The sequence below is a fragment of the Brienomyrus brachyistius genome, chromosome 11 (genome assembly GCF_023856365.1).
Source record: "Brienomyrus brachyistius isolate T26 chromosome 11, BBRACH_0.4, whole genome shotgun sequence".
Classification (NCBI taxonomy): Eukaryota; Metazoa; Chordata; class Actinopteri; order Osteoglossiformes; family Mormyridae; genus Brienomyrus; species Brienomyrus brachyistius.
The window spans coordinates 19,745,279-19,765,949 of NC_064543.1; the positions used below are offsets into that span (position 1 = coordinate 19,745,279).

The window sequence follows — 20,671 nt, forward strand, 5'->3', positions numbered from 1 at the left end:
CAAGGGCTACCTTTCCACTTGCCCCTGAAAGCCCTACCATACCTCATCCTACAGAGAAAATAAATCTAATGCCTTTGAGCTCCATAAGGAAAAGAATGAAAGAATCCCTTGCGATCAAAACCATGGTGATGTCTGATGTTGCTGGGCCCAATTCTGTGCCACTAGGGCTGCCTCTGAGCCGATTCTCATCAGCGCTTTCATCCTGGCCCGAATAAGCAGTGACCCAACCCCCCCTCCCCGAAGGATTCCAGGGCAGGCAGGAGGACCCAGAGAAGTCGGTTAGCCAGTTACAGTGGTGATTATCTGGGGCTGTTTGCTCTCATGCGAACAGGATGGATAAACACATCAGGCAGGTCGGGAGGGCTCTGTCTGGCCTATCGCCCTGGTTCCGGGTAGTGCACTCATTCAGACAGATGGCCAAGGTGGTGACAGGGTGCACAATTGAAATCCTTGAGGAAGAAAGCATCAGGACATGTGCATGCAGGGGAAGGGAGTTTTTATTGAGAGGGGAGATGACTATAGCTTTGGCTAGAGGCACCTGGAAATAGCTAAATTCATGAGACAAGTCAGAGCTCTTGACACCGGCGCACAGGAGTCAGGGTGACAAACGTCTTCTCCACCTCGCCTCCTCTGCCGCTCCCCAGCGGGAGATACCAACGAGCAGATGCCAGCGTGGCGCTAATGATGAGGAGCTGAGTAAAAAAGACAAACTGTCCATTTTAGCCCTCACGGAATGTGATCTATCTGTTTATATAAATACAAAGTATTTATGTTTTTAATACGGAGGGGGTCCGCAAGTGGAAGCGTTTAGCGTAAATTTTGTACAGAACATTAAATGGGGACACTCTGGCTTGCACTGAGTTATGGCCAAATTACAATCCAAGCACTTGGAGCATTGAGGCTACCTGGTGACACGTCACAGATGAAAAACGGAGAGGACCCCACCATTGGAGAAGCACTCTGGGTAATTACCTCCCTTACATTGTAAACAGTGGGTAGAGGTACTGGCCAACCTGGTGGTGGGGGATTTTTGGAGGCCATATAGATGACATTCCGGTTATGGAGAGCTGCACAGCTTCTGATGTTTTGGCCCAGCCAGATATAAAAACACTTTACCCAGCTGGCATATTGCTATAACGTTCCTTCTGACTGGCTATACAGAGAGCGGGGAGGCTTACTTGAAGGAGATAATCTGCCAGATTCATTATTTCAATAAAACGAGGAAGTAGGAGAGGGAATAAAGGAGTGTCGGGGGCATCACCTTTCTGACTGTCAATGATGAAGTTGCCATCGTCGTTGCCTGATGTGATTTTGTAGGTGATTCCGTCTCCATCAGGATCTTTGGCCAGCACTGTGGCGACAAGTGTGTTTGGGCCGGCGTCCTCGGAGACAAATGTCCGGTAGCTGTGGACGGAGAAGTTCCTGGTCAGGCAGGCACAAGCCTGTGTGAAATTGTTAAAGGAACCAAAATAAACTTCACCAGTAGATAAACTCGGCCAGAATAAGACCTCACAAAGCAGCCCATGACAACGCTTCATGTTTCCAAACTATTTTTTATGTTTTTTTTGAGGCTGTGAATTGGATATTTCTGACCCTGCGAGACAAGGGCAACAATCGTGGAAGAAGCCAAACAAAAAAGCCATAAGCAGACCGACAGCATGCCCAACATCACCGCTTTCGGAGGAGATGGCTAATTGAAATGCAGTGCAAGTGCCAGGCAGCACAAAAAAAGTACGAAAGACCCTGTGTCAGCCTGTGAGAAGGGGCCACATGGAGAACAAGCATGCTAGCATCTTTGGCTAGCAGGGGGGGGTCACATGTACACATGACCTGAATGTACACACTCATATTAACAGAACAATATGCACACACACACACACACACACACATAACCAAACACACACACACCCAGGTTTGTAATTATATCTTTTTGTGGGGACTCTCCATTCACTTAATGATGACCTTAACCCCTACACAGCCCTAACCTTAACCATAAGTAACCAAACAAAATATGAGACTTTTAGCATTTTTTGTTTTTTTTTTGTATTCACAGACCTTTGTGGGGACCTGAAGTACAATTGTGTACCTCCCTTCAGACTTAAACAACATATAACATATATTCTATCTAAGCTCCTTCCCTTTGCTGGAAATGAGCACTTCTCCGTGTTTACATTTACTAACATGCCAGCCTCAGACATGATGACTGCCCAAGGCTGCCTGTCCTGGATGTACAGAAATATGCTGCCTCACACCTTCACACTGAAAACTCAGCAAATGCTCCCCGCCCCATCAGACCTGCAGAGCGAGGCACGCTTAAACAGCTGTCCTGCTGAAATATTAATATCCCTGGCACTGTGCCCAGTCTTTGGGTCAGCACCACTGGGCCACTAGGGCAACCCCAGAACTACCTGTGATGACTTTGGTCCAATTTCCCCAGGAGTGGCCGATACTCATATCATCACCGGCTAAATGGCCTGTTAGAGTAGGAGCCTTAGGCCATCGAGGAGGAACTTGCCAGCTGGTACTTCCAAACACACCAGGGTCTGAGGTATCATTTAAATGCCCTCCTTTGTCACGCACACACACACACACACACACACACACAAACACACATACAAATTTGTAATTATATGTAATTACATATTTGTAATTACTCTCCATTAATTTCTATGGGGAAAATTTTTATCCCAACATGATGACCCAAACCCCTACCCAGCCCAAACCTTAACCATTTATAACCAGATACGAGACTTTTGTCATTTTTAGTGTTTTGGTTGCATTCACAGATCTTTGTGTGGACTGGAAAAATGGTCCCCACGACGTCAAAATAACATGATTTGTTACATTGTGGGGAACATTTGGTCACCACAATGTAATATAAACATAATCCACACACACAATGCCCCTTCTTGTCTCAGTCATCTTGTAACCCCCTAGGAAAAACTTCTGAGTAGAAGACGGATCATGTAGTGCTGTATATAACTCAGACAAGCGGGTCTGTCTCCCTAATGTCACCTGTGATCACCCTGATGAGCTGTGCCATGCCATGATTTGGTTCTGCTGTTGTGATTCTAGCTTGTGATTCTCTGTCTCTCGTGTTTTTATTAATACTGCCACAGCTTAGCCCAATATTGCTGTATTACAGTTAGTCACCCTCAGTTTCCATTTAATCAAATAACTTATTCGATAACTCAGATCAATAAGTAACTCAGGTGCTGTTTTTCTCCCTCCCCAGTCAGGGCCCCAGGGCCGAGACATGCAAAAGCGTCTGAAGAATGGATCCATGTATCAAAATGATCCAGTCATAAGTCAGAACTGTGAGGGTCACCTCCGACCCTGCCTTCCCTGTCCCCTTCCCTCCCATTTGGCCAGCAGGTGTCACTGGCCATCCTGTCCTCCTCCCATGTTTCCTGCCCTTCAGCCCCAGTGTGCCTAGTCTCTAGTGTGTTTTCACAGACTCCAGACTGCTGCATAGGTCAGTGGGCTGAATGTGTGGCACTGGTTCTGTTCCCTTGTGTTGTGGGTTCAAGGCTGGCTTGAGAACAATGTCACCTGGTTTTTCATTCTGTCCCGTTTATTTAGTGCTTTCTTATTTTAGAATTTTCCAGGTTTATTGTGATTACTTCTGTGTTCTTGTTTCTAGTATTTAAACGGATGGTGTTTCCCTTAGTCTTTGCTGTAGATTCTTAGTCTTTAGCGTGTGTTAAATCTCTTCGTTCTGTGTGTTCATAGGGTTAATTGTGTCCACCTGTTTCTCGTTGCTCCTGTGTCTCCCTTCACTGGTCCATTGATTAAGTTACACCTTTTGCCTAGATGCCAGTGTATTTAAGTGCTTTCCCCCTTTCTGTGCTTTAGTCTGCCATCGTAATGTCATGGTGTAATGTTGCCATATGCATTGGGTCCTGTACCCTGTTCCTGGTTCTGCTCCCTGTGTTGCCTTGCTCCCTGGTTATGTTTCCCTTATGGTTTTTGTAGCTTGTAGTTCTATTATACAGTAGATTTCTGACCCCTCGTGATCCTTTATTTTGTGTGATTCCCAGTGTTCTGTAAGGGAATTAAATAAAACCCCTTTTTGTTTTGGAGCTGCAAGTAGATCGTCCACCTCATTTCCTGCCCGCACCACACCCCGTCGCCATGACAAGTACTGCATTACTCAATCATGATCACTATCACCAGTAATCAAAAAATCATATTTTTTTATAGCATTAATTCAAGAGGTTATAAGTTTTCCTCTTTCTGCGAATACTTTTTTATTTTATAACCTTATGAAAGAGTGATTTCCAAATATACATATCACTTTCACAGGGGGACAGTTGGTCCCTACAATGTACATGCTTACATACACACACACACACACACACACACACACATGTAGGGTATACTTATCCTTGGGGCCCACTCATTCACTTCTATGGGAAAAATGCTAACGCTAACTATGACAACCTTAACCCCCACTCAGCCCTAACCATAACCATAAGTAACCAAACAAAATACAAGAGTTTTTGCATTTTTAGTTTTTTCATGGCAGTCACTGATTTTGATAAAAACTAAATTTCACCATGAATGTCCCTGAAAAAATGGTCCCCATGACATCAAAAATAAGAGATTTTTATGGCCTTGTGGGAGACCAATGTTTCCACAATGTAACGTAAACGTGGACCACACACACACACATACCTACAGGCAGTCTTTCTTGGGGAAGCAGCACTCTAGTTAATCTAACAACAGACACTGGGGAATTGTATGCACTGTTTAGATCTCTGTCTCTCACAGACACGAATACACAAGCCCTTACACTCTCTTAAGCCTGTCAGTGATTTTCATCCATCCTTTCACACACAATCCTGTCTGCAGACACTGGGCTGAGCCAGGGTTACCACCTCAATGCTCAGTTCAGTTTATATTTTGTGGCCCCTGCAATCGTAAGCTGACACAAACCCACACATGCAAGGTAACAGATTCATGTCCAATTCCAGTTAGCCAATTTACAGGAGCAGGCTGAAGAAGGTAACCCAACAAAAACACATTCATTAAGGCGGGGTAGCACACACTAGCTTACACAGTCAGCTAAGCCGGCTAACAACTCAGACGATATCTCGTTATGGTTCTTCTCTGACTGAGGGGAAGGCAGGTCATGAGTTTTGACGAGTCCCTTGTGTGACTGCACCGTCAATTTCTCTGCTCCTTCTGTATGATGATCAGGCCAGAGAAAGGCCCTCACACATCCCTGTGACACAGCCAGCAGTTTTCAGCATTTTTTGTTTATTTTACATTTAGGTAAAACAAGCGCTAATTATTTGGGCAAGCTCTAATTATTTAGGAAATGCTTTACCAAAGCGACATATGAGCGAGGAAAGCCAGTGAGTCTGACTGCAGGACCAGCCGGCTGCCATGAAGGGCCTGACAACCACGTTTACTTTTCAGGTCAAGACCTATAAAAGGCATGACCTTTGGAACATGTAGCGGAGCTACACAGCACCCTGGCAAGCCATCAAAAACCACTTACTGGCCATGAATGATCTGACAATCCCACTATCATTCACGGTCATTCCTATACAGCTGGGTCAGCTAACCAAAGCACCAGCTAACAGAATATGAGGACCCAAGACTCTGTACCCTTCTGACTCATTTCAGAAGGAATGGAAATGATGCCTCTTTTCTCCCCCTGTCCTCAGGAAGGTGAGGTTACCCCTCCACACACTCTATTCAGAAACTCTCAATGCCATCGAAAGAAAACTCTTTTCTTCATGCAACAATTCACATAGATATTATCTAATTAAGTGTGATTAACTAATGAAGTATATCTGTACAGAAATTGTTTTAGCTCTTAAATACCCTCTTGCTGTACATTATAATACCACACAAGAACATTATCATTTTAGGATTTCAGTAGTTAACAGTTATTGTATCGTTTGGTGCTTACGGTCCAAGGCTGCAATTTCAAGATGACTCCATATTTTTTACCTCCATTACTTCACCCTAAAACCCTTCCAGAATGCATATGACCTCAATCTGCAATCCCTGGTGAACAAACTCATTTGTCAAACGAATGAATGGCTCAAACAGAGAATGCAGGAAGGGGAACTTGTCCAACCCAACACTTAAGAGTAGCTAACACCCGTTTTCACGGCCTACACAGGGACTAGCCGGCAGCCCGGCAGAGCCTGGAGTGACCCCTCCAGCGGCAGTAAGTACACCTCTACGCATCAGCATTCACACATGATGCCAAGCACAAGGTTTTAAACTGTAACTATTAACATGCAAAAGGAATTATAAGTACAAACACTGGCTGGAGTGTGGAGCTGACGGATGGGCAGTCGAGGAGAGATTGAAAAGGGATTGATTGATAGCCCCGGGGGTCGTACAGCCCCAGCACCACTGTTTCGTCAATCTGCACCACCTCCAGACACAGATCCCCCACTCCTTGCCCCTCGATCCCATGGCGTGCCTACCATTAGGAAGAGCCCCCTTTCTCCTCCACTGAGGGGACGACAGCAAGAACATGATGTGGGATCTATCACCAACACCCCCACCAACACTACCTGTGTGCTGATCTGTCACCACGGCGACCGGCTCGGGCCAGGGAGTGATAAGGCTCAGCCGTTAGCCATTTCGCAGTGCACAACAATGGCGCCTCTCAAGCAGAACCTCCTGCCCACCCTCCCACCTCAGCCACCTCATTATCTACCCCATCAATTTAATTTCCAGCCACATCAAAACGGATCTGTAATTACTCCTGAAGACTGTCATTGTCACAGGACCACAAAGGGACCTGATATGAGTGCCGAGTCAGTGCACTGCGGATATTTTCCTTCCTTTCTCAGAGGGTGATGTAAGTCGGGAAAAATATTCAGGCAGATTCTATTGCTTTCCACAATTAATATCAGTCCTAAAAACGGATGTGTCACAGATGTGTATGGATCACTGCACTTTTCTTTTGTAGATCCTTTTTTGTCAGATTCCACAGCCAAGGTCTGCAGCAACTGTCATTAAAAAAAAAACATCCTACAGACATAATTTCCCTGTCGTTACAGGTAAAGTCAACCAAAGTCTCCCACGGTGAGGCACAGAAAACAGGTCACTTTCCCGCCTCCTTCTGATTGCTTGGCTTCTCGATTGCCAAGCATCGAATCCTGAAGGTATGCTCTGTGCTCACTCAAAAAGCTGGTCAAGGAAATGGCCCCTGTCAGACATGAAACCCCTGCATCCCACACCAGGTGATCAAGCAGGCTATCTTACCTCCATCCCCCTCCCTGAACACATACACACACAGATAATCAGGATTTTATTACGGACCCCTTCAAGAAACATCGCTGCGGCTGATTGGACTGGACTCACCAATACCCAGGGCTGGGTGGCAAGAGACCGGCCAATTAGAGGATGCAAAGACCAGAGCAAGAAACAGGGGGAAGAAAAAAGACAGCAGGAGAGGGAACAGGGAGCAGGGAACAGAGAAGAGCAGAGAAAATTCCATCACAGATATTTAAGCCAGTGACAGCGGTTTTGCCTTTTTAAAGCACTCATTCGGGATTTTACAATTCTGCAAATTAGCAGCTGAATCCCATTCTGGGGAAGGGACATGGCTCCATGTGGGAGACACATAGGAGGGAAGGGAGGAGGGAGGCAAAAGGGAAAAAGAGGGGGCCACGTGGGGCTATTTAAAGGCAGACCCCAGCAGGCACTTGCTTTAGCAGCAAAGCAGGATCTCCATCAGCAGACGGTAGAGAGGTTAAGCAACAGGACTACGTTCAAACGGTAACGAGGGGGTGGTGCAGCAGGAACACATGATACAGAAACACCCCATGGTCGGATCTCCTTACAAACCCACTATGTTCCCACCTATGATAATTACATTTACCTGTTATTTATTTAGCAGATGTATTATCCAAAGTGATGTACAATCACCAGAGCAACTGGGGGTTAAGGGCCTTGCTCGAGGATCCATAGGGGAAAATCTAACGACTCTGGGATTTGAACCAGTGACCCCCTGATCACATGCAACTGGTTAACCGACACACTACAAAAATGATACGTGATATTTTTCCTTAGGCCATCTGAGTAGGAGTAACTGAAGTCCAGCTGATGCTGGGCACGGCGGACAGCAGGTACTTACACAGGCTGAGAGAACTCGGGGGCCTCGTCATTGACATTGGCCACACGCACGCGCACAGTGGCGGTCCCCGTGCGAGGTGCTTCACCCCTGTCCATAGCCATCACCACAAACTCGTAGAGATGGTTGGGCCGCTCGTAGTCCAGTGGGCGGGCGGGGAAAACGGTGCCATGTGGCGAGATGCTGAAATCTGGACTCAGTGTGTGGTAGGTGACCTCGGCGTTGGGGCCCGAGTCACAGTCGCTGGCCGACACTGGGGGAGAGAGGCACATTTCAGCCAAATTCCCTCCCTCACCACTGCACTTAAACTTTTGAAAAGTGAAAGCAAAACAATGCTTTATTTTGCCATTTGAACAAAAACAAGCACGTGTATCCTGGAATTTTTCCGTTTTTTGCATATGCCATCTTTTCTCCTTTGAGACAATTTTTGGTGAGGGATGGGGGGTTTAAAGATCTTGCTCAGAGGGCCAAAAGATGGGATCACAGGCCTAACCCACTGAGTCACACACTGCCCCCCGGGGTGGTGTCACTTCAGAAAATCAAGTACATCTGCCACCATTTCCACATTTAACCACAGGAGACATTTTGGACAAAAGCATCAATTAGGCAGTTTTCCAGTCTTTTAAACAATGATCATGCATTTGCCAAGATTTCTCTTTGTTTGGGAAACACTTGATTTTACCACAGTACATTGATAATGTCATATATAAATATTACAAATGATTAACTACTAATTATTCCTGTCGGGAGCTGAGTTGGAATAAAAGCCAGCATACAGACAGCCCCTGGGAATTTTTTCTGACAACTTATTATTAAAATATCTGTTCATCCGTATGCCTATAAGCTTGTAATTCATCTATGCCACTTTACCTCCCAAATAAATATTGATTATTATGCATAATGCACAATAAACTGAATGACAGTTACACCACCGCAAAATGACACGCCGTTACTTTGCTTTCCATATCCCCCGTTATATCACGATACTTTGTCCATTCATCTAATGTTGTTTTGCTGTTACTTGCCTGTTCTCATCATACGCCCTGCTAATCCGTCATAGTGTTTTATGTAAGGATGTCACCTTACATTGCATTGCACTGATCTATATGACTTATTTGAATTACCTTCCACATAAGCAATATAAATTTGCTGTCGCCCATAATTCCCCCTACAGTAGACTGTCAAACTGGTATTCTTCTCTCCTTGGATGGCCCATCCTAATGCAGTGAAGTTCATCATGGCCGCTGTGACTTAGCCACAGTTTCTTCAGTCCAGCATTATTCACTGACATTTTGCAGGAGCACAGCAGGGCCAGCCTAACAAAGGCCATCCTTTCAGCCACGCTGCCAGGCCAGGCCATCAGGCAGCGATTAGCTTGTCACGGTGCAGCCTATCAGTCACCTGGCAGCACACTGATCATCAGGCTGCGTCTTCCTTGCCCTCACATGGCCGACCGGCTCACCCGGTACTGATCCGTCACCCTCCAGCTTGGTTTATTTCACCGGTAAAGCTGTGCGTGGAACCCAAATGAAAATCCATAGAACCATAATTCCTCTGGCGGTTCAACTGCCAATCACAGTGAATTCTGTCAATCAACTGGCAGGATGCTGATGACGGCGTGTTGGCAATCTCCACTACGTGACAGAGAATGACTCTGTCTGTAGCGATGCACCTGAAATCACCCTGGACCATCTCAGCAGTACAGTATATGCCAGGATGATAGATTGTGTATCAGAGCAACTCTACAGAACCGAATCTACACACATCATCCTATGGATGATGAAGCCGATTCTATAAACACCGTCAACAATAATGAACCCAGAATATGGCCACTTTCCTCAAAATGCTGAGCATGAAATATAACAACTCATTACAATTCAGTGTTGTCATTAGGGAGAACAGATAAGACCACTTTTAAACACCTGAATATTCTAGAAACACCTCCTGTTACTGGTGTGCTGGTTTTAGCCTCAGTCATATATCACCATGAAGCCCAGCTTTTGCAAAACTTGTGACATTTGGGATCCGCAAGGCTTGCATTTTGATTGGCAGTTCCTGTCCTCAACAGCCGCAAGGTTTAAGGTTTAAGGAACACATTTTAATTAGCACCAGGTCTACAGCTGAAGTAAGGAGAGGTGATGCAGTAATCAAATTACTCCTGGAACAACAAAATGAAGAGCTGAGGACGGACAGATACCAGCACAGCCTGAGGTCCTAAGCTGGAAAGCTGGAAAGTCCCTTTGAAAAAGACAGCTCAGGCAAGTACATGTCTTGCTTCCACAGTAAACCAACATGAAGTGAACAGAGCTCAGTCAGGTACACTGCTTACTGATTCCCTAGGAGGCAAAAAATATTTTTAAAATACCACAAAAGGTTTGGAGAGTTATTTTAGACAAAACCAAACCATGAACCATCAGGTCAGGTATGCTGACATACATTGATACCAACCTATCCGATGTTCAGCACTGTGTAACAACTGCAAAACCGAGTCAACTCAACGAACTCAACTTACGTTTGGTAGATGTGGAGCATTGAACGCACCATTTAACCCAAAGCTTCATATGTAAACTGAGGGTGATTTGAAAGTGTTCTGAAAGTGTTTACATGGAATGTACTGTAGAGCACACTGAAATATAGATCTGTCAATCCCCAGAGGATGGGGGCAAGTGAGAGCACAAGCGAACAGCAGAAAACGAGTAATTAGAAGGAACGGGAACCCGGCTGAGAGAAGAGCATTGACACGCTCCACAGGGAATACAGGGCAGGCAGTCTGCTCAGTGTCTGCCACCCTGAGACCAGAGTATCTCACTGCTAACCACTAATCTTTCTGCTTTGCTCAGAAATGATACAGGCAACCGTGGGCGGTAGAGCCACTCCAGCAGGAGAAGGAAGTGGTCTTCACTGTAGCTGGGGGGTTGTACTGTAAGTGTGACTCGCAGTTGGGTCAATGCTGCAGCATCTTTAAATAGGATCACTGGTTTAATTTTCTTTGCTAAGAATACAGCTGTAACATTCCACTGGGGAAACGCTCAGAAATTAGCTCTCAGTTTCATTGATCTTTGTGAAAGTGTCAGGCCATCTCACCTTGAAGCAGAGAGGTTGCTGTTGTTACCGTCTCTGGGATGCTGTCTTTGCTGTAAATGGACTGCAGGAATTCTGGGATGCAGTCGTTCACATCTGTAATGACCACTCGCACCTGTCAGAAAACAGCACAGAGTGGAGAGGGAAAAGGGGGTAGAGCCAGTAATGGAGGGGCAGGCAGTGAGAACACAGCTAATGTTCCTAATTGACCCTGTCCCCAAAGGCACGCCGCGAAGGGATTTTACAGCGGTAATCATCTCTGGCACTGAATCAGAGAGAAGGATCTGCTACCTGTGGGAAATGAGCCTTCTGCTAGTCTGGCTAGAGGACACTGAAATCTTCAACGTCTGGGTACTCATTCCGCTGGGTTCTGAACGGCTCAACAGAAACGATGCTTCAGGCTCGGTACCTGCTGTGAGACTAACGTGCCTCGCTCTGTGAGATGGGAACGAGAACGCAAAGCTTTTCAGCCCGTGCGAGCAAATAGTTCCGGAACACAGTCTGACTCATGGTCCTTGGTCCCGTGCACCCACTCTGCTTGCGGCTATGCCAGGGTAGAAAGAAACCGAGGGAAGGTATGTTTGAGTCCAGCTTCTATTTTAAGTTCGAGCTGTAAGTCTATAAGCTATGAAGTGGCCTTGGCAGTGGAGCCTGCGCAGGTGTGGCCTCTTTTTTCCAAACAGAGGAAGTACAGTTCTGTTGTTAGGAGAGCCAAGAGGAGGAGGAGCCCTGGAGATTAGCATAATGAGAAGATGGAGCTAAGTCAATAGACAGTCGCCATAGACTTCTGGGGCAGGTGTAGACCTTTGCAATCAGGCTTAGTAGGGGTATGGTTCAGGATGTCCCTGAAAAGCCATAGCTCTCTAGAGAGAGAGAGAGAGAGAATCAGAGAGAGAGAGAGAGAGGGGGAGAGAGAGAGAGAGAGAGAGAGAGAGAGAGAGAGAGAGACACGCTTTGCCCTTTGCAAAGCAACATAAATCTTTGTTTATATACCATGTCACACCCCGGCGCAGAGGGCCAGCAAGAAAGAATCACCTTGTCCTGTTTACACTCAGCAGCTGGGCTGATTAAAACACACAGATTCCTTAGACATGGTGGTGCATTCTTCTAGCTTAATTGGTGACTGGGCCTTGTTAATCACCACGTTAAAAACAGGAGTTCTCCAAAGTCAAGACATTTGATTTAAAAAAAATAAATTCTAACATAGAATTGGGACACCTACCTTTACACACACGTGAACTTTAATGACATCCCATTCTTAATACATAGGCTTTAATATGGAGTTGGCCCACCCTTTAAAGCTACAACAACTCCAAGGCTGTCCACAAGGTTTAGGAGTGTGTTTATGGGAATTTTTGACCATTCTTCCAGCGGAGCATTTGTGAGGTCAGGCACTGATGTTGGAGGAGAAGGCCTGGCTCACAGTCTCCGCTCTAATTCATCTCAAAGGTGTTTTATCGGGTTTAGGTCAGGGCTCTGTGCAGGCCAATCAAATTCCTCCAAACTAGACTCACTCATCCATGTCTTTATGCACCTTGCTTTGTACACTAGTGCACAGTCATGTTGGAAGAGGAAGGCACCATCCTCAAACTGTTCCCACAAAGTTGGGAGCATGAAATTGTCCAAAATGGCTTTAAATACTGCAGCATTAAGAGTTCCTTTCACTGGAACTAAGGGGCCAAGTCCAACCCCTGAAAAACACCTGCACACCATAATCCACCCTCCACCAAATTTTACACAATGCAGTCAGGCAAGTACCGTTCTCCTGGCAACCGCCAAACCCAGATTCATCCATCAGATTGCCAGAGAGAGAAGCATGATTCATCACTCTACAGAACACGTCTCCACTCTCCACTGCTCTGGAGTCCAGTGTTGGCCTGCTTTAAACCATTGCATCTGGCGCTTTGCATTGAACTTAGTGATGTACGGCTTGGATGCAGCTGCTCAGCCATAGAAACCCATTCCATAAAGTTCTCCACTTCTGCACACTGTGCGTCTCAGCATGCGCTGTCCCTGCTCTGTGATTTTACATGGCCTACCACTTCATGGCTGAGTTGCTGTTGTTCTCAATTGTTTCCACTTTGTTGTAATACAGTACCACTAACAGCTGACCATGGAATATTTTGTATCGAGGAAATTTCACAGACTTACTGTACAGGAGGCATCCTATCACAGTACCATGCTTGAATTCACTGAGCTCCTGAGAGTGACCCATTCTTTCGCAAATGTTTGTAGAAGCAGTCTGCATGCCTAGGTGCTTGATTTTACATACCTGTGGCTGTGCAAATGATTGGAACACTTAAATTCAATGATTTGGAGGGGTGTCCCAATACTTTTGGCAATATAGTGTATATAGGGTATGCAACAATACACCACACATATAATCCTGCAAAAGCTGCTTAATCTTGAAAATGTGTCAAGTTCTTCCCATTGGGTTTATGTTTGTAGGATCGTGCAGATTCTCGAGGTCCCTCAGTGAGGGTCAGCTGGCTTCCTCCATCACTGCATGACAGCACTGCTTTGCCTACCTGTCAGAAAGCCCTTATTTTGCTGATATACAGTACTGTGCAAAAGTCTTAGGCAGTCCAAAGAAATGTTTAAAGCTGTTGATCTGGGTAGCAAGTGTACTTCAAAAAACACAATTTAACATTAGAACATGTGGAAATGAAGAGTAACACAATAAAAACTAGCAATAATTTCTAATGTTTTCTAAAAAGTTACTGATATCTAGTTGGATGACTAGATGAACACCGCCTCAGTTCCCAAACTTCTCCTCGGCTGCACCTCAGCCGTTCCATGATTTTGGTAAATTTCACCAACAGCTCAATTAAATAATTAAATATATTGGGTTAAAAAGACAGATTGACTGAGCTGTATGAGGTGTGCTAGTGGCCAAGTGAAAAAATACATGGCTGCACTGGACGGTCGCTGCAAATACTAGGATGATCTTAGCAGAGGTTCTGAAATGGCTAAGGCATGGCTTTGACAGGCACAACATCATAGTTTTACACCAACACAAGGATAATCTAAATACCATTTTCTTTCCCTGCCACAGTCTTTTGCACAATACTGTACCTCTCAGCAAGGTGCTGCGTTCTGTGTACCCCTGAACACGGCACAGTTGAGAGCACTCCCCACTGCTCGTTCATGTCCCTGGTGGTTATCAGAGAGGCAAAGCAAAATCTATACATTGCATACCAAGCAGCATACCCATTCTGATAAATGCAGGACCTTGCTCATGGGCCCCAACGGTGAAATCACTCCACTGATCATGGGATTTGACCTTCCGATTACAGGCCTAGCATCCTAACCCACAGGACCACACACTGCCCAAGGAGACACAGGACCCCTTGATGCAGTTTATCCTCCTTTGTTATGTTCCCACAATCATTTTTTGTTTGCTTTGCTTCCCATTTCTAGGTGAATCTATTCACTACTTAGGTCAGCTTACTTTGCAAAGGATGTCAGAATACAGCCCTCAACCTGCATGCCAGGAGCTACAGTCAGGCATTAAGGGCTAACAGCTGAGCCAGGTGAAACAGGCAGGAAAAAAACATCTTTTTGTAAGGGTATCCCATAGAGGACTCTGATGTTGTGGAACACCACAAAGTAGAAATGTAGATGCCAGTGATCCAGCCCTACTTGACAGGCCCCCAAACAAAAGACTGTCTAATATCTTTGTATGGAATGAGGCAGACATTTATTACCACTGAAGTAGGTCGAGATGTGTTCTAATCTATGTCAGTTACAGAACAGAGTAGCACAGAACACCCAGAGACACTCCGCAAAGAATTCAAAAATAGAATTTCTCTTTTCAGAGCTGCTTATTTCATTTTAAAGAACCAAAAAATGAAGGCCAACGAGGAGGAAATACTTTCTGAAGTGTTCTAAACCATCTTACAATTTGTATATATATGAAAAGTCACATAAACTAGGGCTATCACAATAGCAAGGATTAAACAATGCAATAGACAGCTTATATTAATCTATGACAGCCTAGGTATGGTCAAATCTGCTCAGGTCACTTATGGGTTTAATGTAATGAGCTGAGCTCATCATCATCATCAACATCATCAACATACCACTTCCCCTAGTGAGGACAGAGGTGGCAGCATGTCAAGCAGGTCAGAACAGACGTCTGTTTCCAAGGCCACTAACTTTAGCTTGTTCTGGAGGATCCTCGGACGCTCCTAAACCTTCCAGGGGATATAACCCCTCCAGCCTGTCCTGGATCCGCCCCAGGGCTTCAGGCTCTGCTAACAACCCCACAAATGAGAGCTCTGGGTAATTGAACTCCGCTGAGCCCCTGCAGACCAGCTCAGCCTGGTGTTTTCTACCACAGCTCATTCCGTCCCATCGGAGTGCACTGAAACCAGAGTATGATAACCCAAGTGGACCCACCTCGGCGGCGCTGCTCAGACTGTCTTGACTCTCGCTGGCCCGGACCAGCAGCAGGTAGCGGTGCTGGTCACTCTCATAGTCAATGACACGGGTGAGGCTGATCTCGCCCGTCTCCTGCTGGATGGAGAACAGGCTGCTAGGATTGATGAGCAAGCTGTAGCTGATTGGCTGCCTCTGGAAGGACAAGGCAAGGGCCACCAGGAAGCTGTGGGAAGAAAAAGGGAACGTCATGTAGGTACAGTGTCTTCACTTTCAATATTATGTGCACTAAATATTACGTAATATAAGGTTATGTGTGTTTTCTATTGTAGAGCAAACAACACATCTAAGATTTCATACCTTGATCTCAAGGATTTCTTAGCGTAAAATGGGTTCAAAACTTAAACTTAGAGTCGTAATTAAAAAGAAGGCATTTCAAAAATAATTATGAATAAGTCGATATGAATAGAATATGAATACAATGTTGCAGTTTTGGCACATACACAGTAATAGTTATCATTTGTTCTCACTCGCTGTTTTCATTCCAGGCTTTTTAAGTCATCGGGTGATAGAGTTTGGGGCTGTTGATCTAAATGTAAACCAAAGAGAGGAAGCAAGGATAGCCTATGCATTACTGAGGAGGGAAGATGTTTTTTTTTAAAGCACAGAGAACAGAATATTTTTATTAAAAAAAAATATTTGTACTGCTTTACTGTTCTCATGTGGCTGATCAGCTGGCCTCCAACTCTCCACCTCACTGCCGGAAAGAGTCAGCAGAGGTCAGGACAGCTATTAAACTCAAGGACCTCACCCTGCCTCTGATGACAACAGCACCACATCATACCTCATCACAAGAGCTAGAAAAAATACCATTTCCGGCCAACGCTAAGCAACAGTGGCTAAGGAGATTGGCCGTGGGACTTTCAATTTCTCCTTCTGTGCTCCATAATGTTTTTGGGGATATTTCTTATATTTTATACTTCGACTAGGCTGTCACCAATGACAGCTGCTGAACTGATGAGTACGAATAAGATGTTGTGAAAGGACACCATGGGAGAAGAGGAATAATGGTTAATGAAACCCCCAGTGTCATAAATTTCCAACACACCATAGACTTATTGCATATGAGCGCTCATTATTACTATTATGATTATTACTATAATGATGATGGTTATTGTTATTATTATTATTATTACTACTGTTGATTCAGTGCATGTAAGTACTAATCTAGGTGCAAATATTTGCATGCTTACACTTACATGTGTTTTTACATTAAAGTATGAGTGAGTGAACGAGTAAGTGAGTGAGTGTGTGAGTATCAGAGTGTGGGCCCATATGCGCATCACTCACGGCTGCCCTTCCGGAGTGTTCTCCGGGATGGAGATGGAGAAGGAGGCATTGGTGAACTGGGGCGCCCTGGGCCCGGCCACCACCGACACCACTGCGGGGGGGCCACGGCTGCCGAGCTTGTCAGTGGCAACCACGTTGAGCAGGTACTCCCTGTCCTTCTGCAGGGGCAATCCCGTCGTTCGGACGTGGCCACTCTTCCGGTCCACATCAAACCGTCCATCCCCTCCTGCAGCGATCCGGGAACACAGTTGTCATGCTGTGCGACCCGAACAGTCTACGCTAGTAAACAGAAAACCATGGAAGGAGAAAGAGTTTCTCAGCTGTCTGTTCAGCACTGAGTGAACGACCCACCCCTGGGAAGGCTGTGCAACTCAGTAGGTTAAGGATCTGCTCACGTATCCAGAAGGTTGTTGGGTTGAATCATGTCTCAGGGAAAAAATATTATACCACCACTGGACCTTTAACCCAAGGTGCTACAGGGGTGCTGGGCCCTGACTGACCCTATTCTCTGTGCCTAAGCTTTCCCCATCTATATGCTAGTTCAGACATTAGTACCTGCTAATGTAACAAACAGCATATTGGCTCATTTATGCTTAGACATAAATTAGTTTTTGTGCGCAGGCCATCAGGTCACCAACACCACCGTTGGCTTTTAGCATTATGAAAGAAACCACTCTTTTATGCCAGTCCCAGAAAGACTAACCACTGTGCACCCCCGTGATCCATAATTAGGCTTGACATTCTCACAGAAGGGCAAACCAAACAGCAGCAATGGGGCCTCACAGTGGTGAATGCCAAACATCAAGACAGCACACACAGTGCAAAAGGGTAGCTTGCTCACAAGAACCAATGCTCCCAGATTACAAAAGACACTAATAACAAGTAGGCCAAATCTGTATGTAATCTGGATAGTGGATTTTTCTCAACATCAGCCAAATTCCTCCAATGGAATGAGATGGGAATCAAATGGGAAAAAAGCACATTAAATACTTGGGGAGAGGAACATAGAGTATAGAACGAGTACTGACCATCAGACAGGAAGTACTCCACCTCTCCATTGCTGCCCTCATCTCCATCACGGGCGTGGAGCTTGTACACAAGTGTCCCAGGTGTGGCTTCTGGAGACACCACAGCCAGGTAAGGGGATGGGACCATGGTCCACTCTGGAGAATTGTCATTCACATCGGTGACCAGCAGTTCCACCCTGGCCAGGTACCAGTCGGAACCTATTGGGAGAGAGGATGATTGCAGACAGCGTACAGTACACACTCACAATCACGACACAGTGTCAAACTGTTCCAGCAAATTCTGACAGAGCCCGGAACGCTGTCAAAGTTAGCATCTCGTTAGCGTCATACCACAGGACTGCTGACCTCACCTACGGCAGAACCTCCCATGGAGAGCCGCACGTTTGCCGAGGCACGATGCATTAGCAGAAATATCTGCCAGTAACCCAGGCTCTTTCTGGTGGGCAAATTTGTTTCGCTATTCTAAAGTGCCAGTCACCTTGTCTGGGTGCCTTTGTGCAGGAACACCTTATTTCTGTAGCAACCACCCCCCCCCCATCCACTGTTACCGGGCGCCTCCTCCGGGTGGCTGAGTGAGGCGGCGAGGGTGTCAGTGGGGAAAAAGTCGCTGCCAGCCAATCACAGGGTCCAGGATGCGGTCTGACAGACAGCACAAAATTTACACCAGGAGACTGGATAGATGGAGAGAGCAAGCAAGTGTAGGGGGAAGAAAGAGCATGGGGGCGACAGTGAGCGAAGGAAGCAATTTCCAGAGACCAGCCAAACAGGATTACGGTAATGTCAAGGAGTGTAGAATGACCCGAGGGCTCGTACAGGAACAGGACAGCGGCACGGCCAGACGATGTGGGTGGAGGGGAGAGTAAAGCGAGTAATCGTATCAATTAATAAAATGAAGAGAGAACACCACAGAAAATCAAGCAGTCATCTACAATAATTAACAAAGTGAATAATTAGGTAGTTGTTCAGGCAGAACACGACAACGGCAGCTTAAAATCCCTGCACAGAAGAGAACACTGAAGTTGTTTACTGAAGATAAAAGTTATATATTGAAAAGTGTAATAGATGTCAGGGAGGCCAAGGAAATTATCTTACCATCCGTTGGAAAGAACCTGAAACACACATTTCAATCTGCAGTCCAATCACTTCATCTTAATACCCAACCCCCCTCACCGCACCACCCAGGAAGGAGATGGCAGATTATCCAGTATCAGAAGCAGCAGCATCCTCTAAAATGACACATTCCCCGCTGCCTCCCCCCCCCCCCCCCCCCATTCAGATGAGAGTCCTCTGCAACACGACCAGCGGAATTATGGGATCTCTGCCTCTTTCACCACCTCTCCATCCCCATCGTCATTATTATGGCAGGTACTCCACTATCCTCTGGTGTCAATGTGACTGAAGGAGGCGCATGGCCTCCTATGATGAATCACACACAAGATTATGATAAACACTGTGCTCACCGCCCTCCAGCACATCGTCTGCAAACTCCTGCCACACCAGCCCATCCTTCTGCAAACAGACACATTGCCCATTCCTCTGCCCATCACCTTAGGATGGTCCATAGTTGTCCAGCAATCTAGTCAGTGAGCATCACTCCCCCCCCCACCCCCAACATGCACTGTCACTGACTGTCAGTGTATCACCTTCAGTCGTCAGATGGACATCTAGGCATCAGTCTAACTGGGGAGAGCTCACACCCTTCTCAACCTAGCAATCCACTGGCTACTTTGTAGCCTAGACCAGCAGAGCTGTGCTATAGTCGGCCAGGGTAAAGTCAGCGGGCTAGCGTCAGGCTAAGCTAATTAAACATTCTCTCTAAGGATTGATAGGGCCTATTTGGCTGTCCGGAAACCGCTGCTCTCGTAATTTTACAAGAAGGAATATTGACTTTTTATAATTTCACATCAAAATACCAATTAGACCAAATGCCAGCTCAAAGCCTTTCCAAACTGCAAATGAGACAATGTGCATTATAGTCAAAGTAGCAGTATCATTTGATTTTAGTGCTCTCCATAATTGAAACCCTCACCAGAGATCCTCCTACTACCCCCCATTACCAATTCAGCACCCACCAACCCCCCCACCCCCGCCATTGCTCCAACTATCACTCTCCCCAGAGGGTTGGACTGGCTGCTCACATATTGCAAAGAGTTTCATTTATATTTCACCAGCCTCTTCAGCATTGCTTGAGAAATTGAAGTGCTAATGGTCTTTCATGTGGAAGCGGGGATGAGGGAGTTTACTTCCTGTCACATGACTCTAATTGGGACACAATGGTCACATGACCACAAATGAGGGAAAGCCTACTACAAGATGTGTGTTAATCCACATGCCATCTTACATCTCACAAAATCACCCAGATTTCATAAGCATCAAAAATAAATATTCTGCTTCTACAGATTAATTATTACATGTAAAAGCTACAAAAACAGCTTCCTATGCACATTATTCCTAGTTGAACAGTAATATAATTCAGTATTCTTATTATATCATGGCTTCATGAAATGAGATGCCACATGCAAAATTAACTAAAAAATTATTTGATTGAAGATTTTTCATCTATACTTTAATCCCGATAGCTAAATAGTGAGCAAATACTGAGTTCCTGGCCCCCACCCCTTCTGTTCTGCTCATCAGGCCAAGGCCTGATTTCTGATTAGCGAGCGGGAGAGTAAATTGGTTTATCTCAGATCTCCAAGGACCTCCTGCAGGAACGGGGCTG

At 45.7% G+C, this 20,671-nt stretch overlaps 1 protein-coding gene across 1 annotated transcript in view; it reads right to left on the bottom strand.

The window, feature by feature from the left end:
• The window catches only part of si:ch211-186j3.6 (neural-cadherin), a 106,137-nt gene that overhangs the window by 59,788 nt on the left and 25,678 nt on the right, over positions 1–20,671 (bottom strand). Inside the window, exons 2-7 of the mRNA XM_049030283.1 lie at positions 17,950–18,147; positions 16,922–17,147; positions 15,593–15,797; positions 11,195–11,306; positions 8,114–8,363; positions 1,262–1,404 (exon numbers count right to left, since the gene is read on the bottom strand). Coding sequence (XP_048886240.1) covers positions 1,262–1,404; positions 8,114–8,363; positions 11,195–11,306; positions 15,593–15,797; positions 16,922–17,147; positions 17,950–18,147 — 1,134 coding nt within the window. The remainder of the gene's footprint in view (positions 1–1,261; positions 1,405–8,113; positions 8,364–11,194; positions 11,307–15,592; positions 15,798–16,921; positions 17,148–17,949; positions 18,148–20,671) is intronic.